Below are 12,118 nucleotides of genomic sequence, written 5' to 3'. Positions count from 1 at the left end.
TCTGTGTCAGCGCGACATATCTTGAGTACACACAAAAACTCAGTTTTAGAGCAGTGTTGCTTCTGATCTAATTTATTTTTTGAAAAGGGGGAAACATGAAACAATCTTGTTTATGCTATGAAGACATTTCTCCTCTCAATCAGGTGATTGCCTGATTGAGAGGTGTTCTTGTAAGATGGTACAAGATGGGATTAGGTGAACGAGGCATTGTGTGAAATTTTAAAACAGCTCAACGATGATTGACCCAGATCACTCAGAGGGCAGAAGAGTAGATCAACTGTTTACATCGCTCTGATGATCTTATCAGCGCCATTGTTCCAACCATGGATTATAAACTAGTGACAACCCAGTTCACTGTCAGAAATTAGGGAACTAATCACCATTTCTAATCAATCTGGTGAAAGTTTGGTACACAGAACTACTACGCAAAGCTAAACCACAAAGATAATCACAATGGTGAATCACATTGTCATATTGACTCTTTTGCAATGATAAATATTTTCGACCAAACATCTTTCGAAACCTATGTGGACAAACATGAAACTGCGGCAATTGCCTGTAGGACGACCTGCAAGTACTGCTATAAAACGGACAATTGTAAAATTAAAAGCACATGTAAGAAATGTTATTTTAAGCTTGTATGTAGTTAGTGGGTGGAGGAGTAAGAGCCAAGAGGCTGCAGTGTGTGGTAGATCTGACCTGTGATCCCTATATGCTTATTTTTCTCTATTTTAGACAAGAAACACAACAATTGAAAAAGTTAAAGAGGTGCTGTGCTGCTATTTTTAATCACTCCTCTGAAGTTGTACTTTGACAACTTCTGCAATTTTTTCTCATCTTCTTCACTGCTCTGATGCACTCAGTCCAGCAGGTGGCACTGTATGGAAAACTAAATGTAAAATCACCTTTGAGACACCAATGAGTATGATGATGTACAGAAAGATCATTGGGGTTCAGACTTAAGTAGCACATGGATAAAAACACTCCTTTTTTTTAAAATTAAATAATAATATACATGGGACAGTCAGGATTTCCTTACAAATACCTCTTTTAAAATAAGTAAATGTGCTTTCATGAAAATAGAAAACAGTGGTGAATTCCCCAATTTGAATCCAGGAAGTAGTACAACCAGAGGGACACAGACTGAGAGAAACATCGATCACATGTGTGCCTTGAGGACCAAGGTTCAGAAACACTGGTCTACAGGAAACAATTATTTTACAGCACTCTCCTGCCATTTATGGGGATATTTATAAGCTAAGAAAAAGCAGAAAATTCTAGTGGAAGGGCAACATGAATCCTCAACCAAAAACAGCAATAAATTAAAGCAATTAAGTAACACATGACAAATGACTGTGTTTACCTGAAATATGTGTGCAAAGTCTCTTTACTCACCCTGGTACATGGTAACATTAACACCTGCTTCTTCCTGATTCTTAATAGGACCCTCTTCCATTTGAAGTTTTTAAAGGAACAATGTCTGCAATTTAAATTTAATGTCCTTTAACTCCCATTAAACGGTATAAAACCACCAAAAAGCCCAGTAGGAATGACATTTTCTCCATGTTATGGGATAGGTGTTGAAAATACTTATTAGTTCAAAAGTGGAGAGTTTGCATCTTCATATGTTTATAAGAAAACATATGAACAGCTACAGTAGTTAATATGCACAGATAAACACCTATAAATAATTTCAGAATGGTTAGAAATATCCACACACAGGAAATCATAAAGTCTTGTGAGAAAAAAAAAATACCTTAGGAATGGTTAAACCTTTTGAATGTCAGTGAATGCACCATACAAGACCATGCACTTCTAATAGCTTCTTTTGAGTTTAATGCAAACTAAAGTGAGGGACACACAGTTTAACATGTATTCTAATTAAGAAACAAAATTACTATCACCATCAAAGTACTTACAAAGGATGCATTTCATTTTACGTAGGCAAAAAATAAAACGGAAGAAATCAGAATCAGACCTCAAATACAACCAGAAACTGGTATCATTCTCTATACAAGACGATAAAGTAAAGTACATGACAGATACATTTTTAGGGGAATATATTGATTCATCTTGTGTTTTTTTTATTATAAAAAAGTAAATGTGTTATAAAAAAAGTCAACTGCACCTGTAAGTTTCAATTGTTTTCATTATATAACCGTCAATTAAAAAGCAAAACACTGTCATACTAATATCTGCCACACGGTGTCGCCTTGGATTGAACAAATCCTAAAATGGACTGCACTGAACCTGCAGTGGGACATTTTGTTCCACGGTCCGTTCTCAGCACCGCATACCAGACACTTATCTTTTTGTTCCCAGTTTATCCCTTTAGATTGAGTTTCTTCACAAGAGGGTCGCTCGCTCGCTCACTCGCGGATGAGAGACAATAGTTCAGGTGCTAGTAGGGTGCCTTGAGGCTGTCCAATCAGGGAGCGGCGTGCCCTCCTCTCGCGCTCTCTCTCCGCCCAGTCGACCAATCAAAGCAGTGAGGCGTCCCAGTTCCTCTTATAAAAGTAGCTCGAGCAGTAGCGGTGGTATCGGAGAATGAGAGAGATACTAAAGAACCATCATCGAAACACACATTGGACCTGCCCGTCCTTTAGTTTTTATTTATTTTTTCTTGTTTCTCCAGGTATGTTTTCACATTTTTCTCTTATTGTTCAATTCATCAGACGGGGAGGTTAAAACTGCGGCAGTTGTTACATGTATTATCTCGGTAATTTTTATTCAACTTGTTATATTCCTGTGCTGTAGCAGAAGGTATCGGATCTGTTCCGGTGTTTTAGACTTTCACTGTCTGTTCGTTATTAGTATTTAATTCTAATCAAAGAGGGAATGATGTAATGATGCAGAGCAGTGATCACTTCAAATGGATTTTCTGCTTGTTGTCTTATTTGCGCTGTTCTCGTCTCCGTCCTAAATTTGTTAGTCAGCATCTGTGGGAGAAACTCTCCCCTCCTTTTGTTTGCCAGGCGGATAAAACTGGAAATGTCTCTTTTTTTCCCCCTTCCACATCCTCAACATGTTTTTCAACCAACCCCCTCTCACCTCCACCTCCCCTTCTAGAAAATTAAAATAACAATGGTGCTGTTTTTTCTGCGCCCTCCGAAGCCCAGCTAGTTACGCAACATGTGATCCATCTCTGCTCATCTCACACATTGACTCTCTCCTCCTCGCACTCTCAGGTGTGTTATAGTATCAGTTAAGATGGCCACGTCCGCCAGCGCCAGCTTGAGTAAAACTATCAAGCATCAGTACATGGAGCTCCCCCAGGGGGACAAAGTCCAGGCCATGTACATTTGGATTGATGGAACAGGAGAGGGGCTCCGGTGCAAAACAAGAACTCTTGATTTTGAGCCCAAAAGTATTGAAGGTAAGTGTCAGTCTCATGAACCCATTGAACCAGCTGTGCATGTTGATCCCAGTGAACCCAATCAGAGTTTGACAAAGTATAACAGTTGCTTTCATTTTCTTGCAGATCTCCCGGAGTGGAACTTTGATGGCTCCAGTACCTACCAGGCAGAAGGCTCCAACAGCGACATGTATCTGATTCCTGCTGCCATGTTTCGCGATCCATTCCGCAAAGATCCCAACAAGCTGATCCTGTGTGAAGTCCAGAAGTACAACCACAAACCTGCTGGTTAGTAAGCCAGTATAATAATCATGAAAGTATTTTAAATGAGTCGTGCAAAGTTGATCTTTTTATATTTAGAGGACCCGTTAAGCAACTCGGTCTTTAAATGCTGTTTGAATTGTGTGAACGTAGAAGTTGAATAATTTGCTCAACCTATTTTCCTTTCTGCAGAAACCAACCTTCGTGTCACATGTAAGAAGGTGATGGAGATGGTGAGAGACCAGCATCCCTGGTTTGGTATGGAGCAGGAGTACACCATACTGGGCACAGATGGACATCCCTTCGGCTGGCCGTCCAACGGTTTTCCTGGACCACAAGGTGAGCAAGTTGTCTGCTTAATTCTGTCTGCATGAAGGCAACATTGTATATATTGTATTAACACTTTTTTTATCTTTGTAGGTCCCTATTACTGTGGAGTTGGAGCTGACAAAGCCTATGGCAGAGATATTGTCGAGGCTCATTATAGAGCATGTTTGTATGCTGGAGTCAACATCTGTGGAACAAATGCTGAAGTGATGCCCGCCCAGGTAATAATATGAGCCCAATATATGCTTTAATGTCTGTCCTGTTTTTCCCATTGAGTTATGAAATGATTGTTTGCTTGTATGTTTTAGTGGGAGTTTCAGGTTGGACCATGTGAGGGGATTGACATGGGTGACCATCTGTGGGTGGCGCGCTTCATTTTGCACCGTGTCTGCGAAGATTTTGGTGTTGTGGCATCATTCGACCCGAAGCCCATCCCAGGAAACTGGAACGGCGCAGGTTGCCATACAAACTTCAGTACAAAAGAAATGAGGGAAGACGGTGGACTAAAGTGAGTTGCAAAGACGATTTATACCTTTTTTAAGAGTAGTTGTAAATTTGTTTGTTATATCTGACACTCATGTTGCCGTTCTTCTTTCAGAGCTATTGAAGAGTCCATTGAGAAACTTGGAAAGCGCCACGAGTACCACATACGTGCCTATGATCCTAAAGGGGGTCTTGACAATGCCCGTCGCCTCACTGGCCGCCATGAAACATCAAACATTCATGAATTCTCCGCAGGCGTGGCCAACCGTGGTGCCAGCATTCGCATTCCCCGCAGCGTCGGCCAGGAGAAGAGGGGCTACTTTGAAGACCGACGCCCGTCAGCCAATTGTGATCCATATGGTGTGACCGAAGCTCTGATCCGCACTTGTCTGCTGAGTGAAGAGGGCGAGGAACCGACGGATTACTAAACTTGCAACTCCCAGACTGTCTTTTACCGCCCTCAAAAAGTTCTTTAAAATATACTAGTACTGTATTTTTTTTTTCTCCCACTAAGATGATTTTTAACTTACAATGCTAAAGATTTAAAGTTGGCTGGTCAACTTGAAACAAGGTAATGAGATACTTGGTAGTTATGAGCTGGTGATGTCAGGGTACACCTCTCCTTGTGTCAGTAAACAGGGATTGGCTTTTGTAACACTGTTCTTAGCCCATGCCATATCATTCCCTCTTTGTCCGTCTGAGACTAAAACAAACTAAAGCACAAGGACATTGCAGAGTAGAGCAACTAAGGCTGGACAACGTGTGTAAAATTTATAAACGTGACTAGTTCTTGTGCTGTTAATATGTGTTGACCTGACTATCCAGTCCTCAATGTTACTAATGTTCTCATTCTATAAAGTGTCTGTTTTTTAATGATGTTTGATGTCCTCAAATTCTGGCACATTTTGATCAACTTGTATGGTACACTTGTAGATGTCCCAGACATGAGTTGTTATAAAGTGATGACTCTTTCCATAATGGCATTTGTAGAGTTTCCTCAAGGAGTTTTATCCTTTTGTTAACTGCAATATATTGTAATGCACCTGATTTGGTAAAACATCAAGTTTACTGAACCTGGTGATTTTTATTGATACATTTAAAACATTTATTTTTATCACAAATACATGTGTTTGAGTCTTGCATTAAATGGTTTTATTTGGGATTTGCCATGCAGATGGGAAGATTTAATGATGCATGACATAAACGTGAAGCGAGGCAAGATTCACTTTTTAAATGAAGATTTGGAAAATGAAGACTTTATTTTTTTTTTAGCAAAGCTGACAGGGAAACATCCATTCTGTTGGACATGACAAACATAAGAAAACCTGTGGTTTCAAGTAGCCGTCTACAGAGATACTGGCTGGTCTGCAGACTGCAGAGTATCTGCTCCAATTTGCAGATACTTTTGTTTATAAGAAACTAAAGTTGGCTAATTTTGTTGTACTTTTGTTTAGTTTCTTATAAGAAACTAAACAAAAGTACAACAAAATTAAACAAGTCAAGTTTAACAGGCTGTACCGTCTCATATGCCAAAACAAAACATCAGCTTGGCATATTTCTAACCAGACGCTCAACGCCAGTTTTGTTCTCACGCTTGTTTTTCTTCTGTCTCCTATTGGTGGAAACTGGATAGTGAGGCACTCGTAATTATTAGGTTCTTTCAATGCAATGACCTGAGGACAATCTCCCTCTTGTTCTCTGTTAAACTCATTAACACTGATTGTTATGGGTGATGGCTCTGACTTATTTGGTCAGAGCCATCTGTAATACTGGTTTTAACCTTCAGTATTTCAGATATCTGTATTTCTAACATGGGATTTCAAGTGATACAAACTGACCTTCCAGTGATACAAATTCCAACAGATACAAGGAATACTCTGTTCTTGTATCTCCTATCTGGTTTTGGACTTTTGAGAACTTTTTTTTTTTCTTTTCATACTTGCACGAGACATGAACTTGCATTTCTGCTGTGCTCTCCCTTCCAGGGGGAAGGGCCACTGAGTTTGTTTCTGAGACCTTTCACCTAGATTCCAGCTGCTTCACACCACACTGATTGGCTCTCACTGGAACAAGGCAACCAATCTCAAAGTGAAGGGCTGGATCCTGTGTAAGGAATGACAGCTGGAACAAAGCCAACAAATATCCTCTATTTTTTTGTTGTTGTTGCTGTTCTTCAAATCACAAACCATGTTCCACCCTTCACCTGTTGTGTACATGGCTTTGCTGAATTCCCAGACTATCTGCACACACATGTGCCTGAAACAGGCATTACTCTGAGCTCCAAGCTAACATGCCGTTCAACAGTGCAGATTCAAAACAAAGTCAAAGTGGAGATTGTAAACTCACCCATGGAGGGAAAAAAAAAACAGCAAAGTTAAATGTATACTCTGGCCACTTTATTAAGCACGTCTTCCTAGTTACAGGTTGGAGACTCTCTTTTGCCTTCAATTCTTTGTTATAAATATTTTAAAAAGTGGCTGTAACATGTCTCATCTATTTACGTCCTTGCTGACATGATATTATCACCTAATTGCTTCAGATGTTTTAGCTGTGCATCCATAATACATATTCAGTGTTTCACCATGTCCCAGTGATGTAGTTGCTCTATCAGATGGAAATTTGGTGAGCATTGCCACTGTGAACACATGTCAAGAAACCAGTTTGAAATGATTTGAGCTTTGTGAGGTCATGCATTGTCCTGTTTGACATAATCATTGGAAGGTGGGTACACTGTGGTCATGAAATGACTAAAGCATTCAAAGAAGGACCGAATGGTTTTAAGGAAATATGCCGAGATAATTTTTCCAAATTGCTGAGCTACCACTGTCAGCCTGAACCATTGAGACGAGGAAGGGTGGACCCATGTTGTTCACATCAAAGACTCGTCAGACCAGGCAGACAGGAGCAGCATCTGATGTGTTTTTCTTCTGTTGTCTCCCTTCTGCTTCAAAGTTCATTGTGTGTGTTGAGAGATGGACTTCTACTCAGTTGTGACAAGTAGTATTTTGAGCTACTGTTTCTACAATCTCCACCCTAATCACCTCTGATGAATGTCTGCCTCTAACCTCTGATGAATAGGTTACTGGCAGCCATTTTGTCTGCCACTAACTGCCACTCTGGATATTTCATATTTCTTACCAGTTCAATAGTTCTGGTAAAAACCTACATTTAGAAGCTTGAATGCAAAGGAGTTATTTCTTGTGTTTGGCAGAAATACCATTTATGTTAAAAGCAAAGTGACCAGGGTTTGTATGAACCAGATGCTGACCACTACAAGCCATTGTCAGGCAGGTTTTCCCAGTGTAGCTCACAAGGTAAAAGATACAGAGGGACACAATGTCCATTTTTCTTAAGCAATTGTGTCATCTGTGCTCATGTTTTTGTGTGCCTGGATGTATGAAATATCAGCTTTCAAATAACATCTCTCTTTCAAGATTCAAAACTGTTGCTCTTGGCTCTCTGTTCCCCTTGTTTACCACTCGGGCGCTATAACCACCAGCCCAGGATGTGGGCATCACCACCCTGCGACGATCTGTGAAAAGCGGCTCGCTGACATTCAGTCGCCAAGTAAAATCTTTCCGCTTCCTCGCTTTTGAAGCCAAAATAAGGGGGTTCTATTTGCATGCAGAATCCAAGCCTCTCTCTGCCTGGGAAGCTCAAACGAACCGGGGAGACACTGGACAAAGGATGGAGAGGGATGCTGCCCTGTTGCTATGACAACCACCGGAATGTACAGGCTGGATCGTGGTTGAAAAAAAAACAAAAAACATTGAGATTATGTAAGGAGGAAATACATGAAATGGGCTCTAATAAGTGGAGATGCACAATACACTCTAGGTCATAGACAGCTTTAAGATTCAAGTTAATTTCCATTCATTCACACTACTGCATCAAATAACTAAAATCTTTAAAAAATCTTGCAAATCAATAAAATGATTTGGACAAAACATAGTGAATATTGTATGCACAAAAATGTGATTAAATGAAGACTCTTTACATCGAAGGTGTTGTAATGTCCTTGCCATTGTATGTCCACCAAAGCCTCTGCCTTGAAACTGCTGTGTTGTGTAACAAATCACACTGGTTCAAACCAGAATGGGCTCTTCTCTGGAGTACGCCGAACAGAGGAGGAGATCTGCACAGTAAAGTCATGACTTGCAGAGAATGAGGGAGTAATAAAATGAGGAAAACAGCTTTGAAAGAAACAATGTCTCCAGATTGTTTTCATGGCAAAAATATACAGTGTGGGACTTTTTTATGGCTCACATCTTAATAAAAAGCATGAAGAATCCTGATGCGGAGCAGAAAACAGGAAGGAGATCAGATACATAATTAGGGTTCGAATCTGTTTTATATAAAATAGAAAATGTTGGATTTATTTAACCCGAAAACAAATGTTTAGGCTGAATCTCTGATGACAAAAAAAATAACAAAAAAAAAAAATGTATTCTCAAATATATTTTCACCCAAAGTGAATCTATGCATACTTGCTCTTGCGATTTCTTACAAAAACTTGTCTGCAAAAGCAGAAACAAATTGTTTGAAAAATACAATCTGCTTGAGTCACTAATATGAAGCACGCAGATCTTGTCAGATCCGGATTGGCTGAGTGGCAAAGCATGACAGAGCCAAAGATAAACGCTATTTAGCCACTCATTCCCACCTGGGCTGTGATTGGTCCTTTGTTTTTCATGACATAGTGACACAGTTTTGAACCATCGCTTGCAGCTCAGAAACAGTCTGCCTTTGTTTCTGAATATGTAGAGACAAGGGGATCATAGACATGTTATTTTTTAGTAAATAAGGTGAAACAGAGATAAAGAGAAGAAGAAAATCTACTGTATTTAAAGGATTAAAAAAATAAAAAAGGCGCTGACTACGTGTTCCGGCATAGTTTTCAATGATCCGCTTGGACAAAAGGGCTGAATTTAAACTCCTTACACTTGAATAACCTTTGAATAACGCAATCAGCCAACCAAGCATTTTTGTGCTTTTGCTTTGCTTTGTAACTGAAACAAATTATCCACCGTCCATGGAATCTGAAATTAACCTTGCGGACCTTTGCCATCCTCTCTTCATTAATTGTTCCAATCACAAACCCTTCTTTCCAGTTCCACCACAGTTTGTGCTCTCAGGACTTGAATAGTGTGAATGGCCAGATGCCAGTGCTTCCACAAGTCGTCCTCCCCTCCCCCCGACAAAATCCTACTGGTTCATCTGCAGGGGCTGACCCTTCAATTTACACCACAAAGGATGACCCTCACTACCCCCCAGACACAAGTCCAGTTTCTTGGTAATTTTCCACTTCATAAAAAGACACCTTAGTAATGCAAGAAAAATGATCCACATGTAAAAAAGAAAAAAAATCTAAAAAAAATAAATAAATTAAATGCTGTTTTACACATTTTCAGTTTGCTTTACTCTGTTACCTCTTAATTAAAAGGTATCTGAAGATCCAAATGTTGATGAGCTGCATATTGGAAATAAAACAAAGCTCTGATTGGAGAATCTTTAGCATGAAACTTTTACTGATATCTTCTTGGACAACAGGACAAGATTGCTTGTGATCTGTTGTAGAAGTTGCACATTTTATAAAGTCCAAATTTGTGTTTATTCAGTGTTATTTCTAAAGTTTTTTATAGCCTCATGAAATGCCTTTGCATAAATATGATGGGTAAGGTAATTGTATAAGATGACAAAGAAACAAAAAAAAAAAACCTGGGCAACACCAAATGTGATGACTATTCTGTGCCATTCTAAACACTTTGCAACTGTCCCAAACTTTATAAGTTGAGCTATATCATATTATTTAAAATATATATTTTTTGAAAAACAGCCTGCTCTCAAAGTAAAACCATAATTCCACAAATTATATAAAATCCTGGAGTGGAGTCATGGGTTTGGTGCTTTAATGGCTGCACTTGACAGTGAGGCAGATGATGTGATTTCGGTTGTATAAAGGAATCAGACTTCATAAAATGACCCGGTCATAGACCTTAAGAACCTAATAAAAAACTGGACAGATGAATGTGTGGGGGTGGTGTGCGTGTGCATGTGTGCATAAGCGTAATTGTGGCCTTGTATTTGCTACAGTGTAAGGACTATTTTTCCAACAAATACAATGTTGCTCCTCATTAGGCCCAGTCCCATAAAAAAGTTGCTGTTTTGGGGGAAGGGAGAAGGTTCAGGACCATGGAATGAATTGAGCTTAAGTTTGATTTAGGATTAAGCATTTACTGGTTAGGGTTAGGTTTAGAGCAGGCTCAGAGTTAGGTTGTAGAGATGAATGAATGGTCCCTGTGAAGATAGAAAAACCTACAATATGTGCTTGTGTGTATGTGTGTGGGTGCCTATGTGTGAGTACTGCCTGAATTTGTGCGTGTGCATGTGTGTTTGTGGAGCTAAAGAGTTATAACAGCTGATGTGGTGGTAAAAGTTAACTATAAAATCTCCAGAGACATTAACTCATCTACATCATGAGACAGAGTTATCCACCAGACAGCTGACTTTGAATTTTGCACAAGTCAGGGCTCCTAGCTGAACAATCTACTCCTTCTTTGAACTGTAAAAGTCTCATAAAAGATTACTAAAAAGCAAGCTTTTTCTTAAAACCATAAAAATTTCCTCCTGACACAAAATGTGCTTGGCTTGTTTTAACTTGCTATTTGCTAGGGCCTTTCTTAGCTTCCAGGAGTCAGTTACTGTCAGTCGCTATCTACTGCTGTGCAAATAATAAAAGCAATCATGTAATGAATATCACACGGAGAAAAAAGTACTAAAAAAACATACCGACTTAATGTATTAGATAAGCACAGTAATGAATAATTAGAGTATTTGAAAACTTCTCTTTTCTGTCCTTCGTCGTGTTCTTATTATAAAAACAGGAAACACTTCTACAGATGTTTCATAGAATTTCATAGCACAGCAAGTTTCTGAGCAAAAGTTTCACCATTAAGACTCTAATACTGAACTCAAACTGCTAACACTATTGAGATTACATTTGCAAAAGGATGTTCAATACACAATCTAGTGAAATTAACTCTAAGCCTCTAATCTGCATCGTCAGTTTCAAGCTTACTGTTGTCACAAAAAGGCAATCAGGATTCTATAATTCAATCAACAGGAGTGGGTCACGCAGTGACCTCTGACATTTGCATATTTTACAACTTACTACATACTTTCAACATGGGAGATAACATTTTTATTGATACAATAAAGATATCAATGTAGCCTCAAGCCCCATTTATTACCAATACCTTACATCATGTTACAGTTGAAATTGTAGGTCGTTACAGTAAAGCACTACTGAATAGACATTGAGGTCTGAAGTACAGTCGCCCTCAAAGCCCTTTTCATCAAAGCGCTCCCAGCCTACATTTTCTCAACATATCGCTGTCCTCTGCAGAGGCCATGAACATACCAGCATCATTTGTAAAGTGTACAGTTCCACACTTCCATTTCTTTTTCCAAATCCTCCTGTACTAACCTCTTTATAATGCTTGTCTTTCTCTCAGCATCTCCAGAGACATTAACTCATATTTTTCATATTCCCACAACATGCTGAAAAGCATGTTAAGTAAGTCTAAGCTTGAGAATATAATGCATTTTGTCTTACACTAAATCCTATGGTGCGCTTAAAGTATGTGTCTCAAATACATTTACATTGTTGTCCTGTGCCATGTCTTCCGTTTG

The 12,118-nt window shown here is 39.2% G+C and overlaps 1 protein-coding gene across 1 annotated transcript; it reads left to right on the top strand.

Moving 5' to 3' along the window:
* The first annotated feature begins 2,538 nt into the window (after window positions 1-2,538).
* On the top strand, window positions 2,539-5,547 carry glula (glutamate-ammonia ligase (glutamine synthase) a). Its single transcript, XM_055033554.1, has 7 exons — window positions 2,539-2,635; window positions 3,189-3,376; window positions 3,482-3,643; window positions 3,809-3,955; window positions 4,037-4,164; window positions 4,252-4,451; window positions 4,542-5,547. Exons 2-7 carry the CDS (start codon window positions 3,211-3,213, stop codon window positions 4,852-4,854), a joined length of 1,116 nt encoding a protein of 371 aa, XP_054889529.1. The 5' UTR covers window positions 2,539-2,635; window positions 3,189-3,210; the 3' UTR covers window positions 4,855-5,547.
* The last annotated feature ends 6,571 nt before the right edge of the window (window positions 5,548-12,118 follow it).

The sequence above is a fragment of the Poeciliopsis prolifica genome, unplaced genomic scaffold, assembly GCF_027474105.1.
Source record: "Poeciliopsis prolifica strain line A6 unplaced genomic scaffold, Auburn_PproV2 SCAFFOLD008, whole genome shotgun sequence".
Taxonomy (NCBI): Eukaryota; Metazoa; Chordata; class Actinopteri; order Cyprinodontiformes; family Poeciliidae; genus Poeciliopsis; species Poeciliopsis prolifica.
The sequence above is the reverse complement of the archived record's forward strand: the minus strand, read 5'-3'. Positions and strand labels throughout refer to the sequence as shown.

Coding starts and splice junctions, on each gene's coding strand:
- glula (XM_055033554.1), top strand. CDS start 3,211: ATGGCCACGTCCGCCAGCGCCAGCTTGAGTAAAACTATCAAGCATCAG. Junction 3,644..3,808: donor GTACAACCACAAACCTGCTG/GTTAGTAAGCCA, acceptor TCCTTTCTGCAG/AAACCAACCTTCGTGTCACA. Junction 3,956..4,036: donor CGGTTTTCCTGGACCACAAG/GTGAGCAAGTTG, acceptor TTATCTTTGTAG/GTCCCTATTACTGTGGAGTT.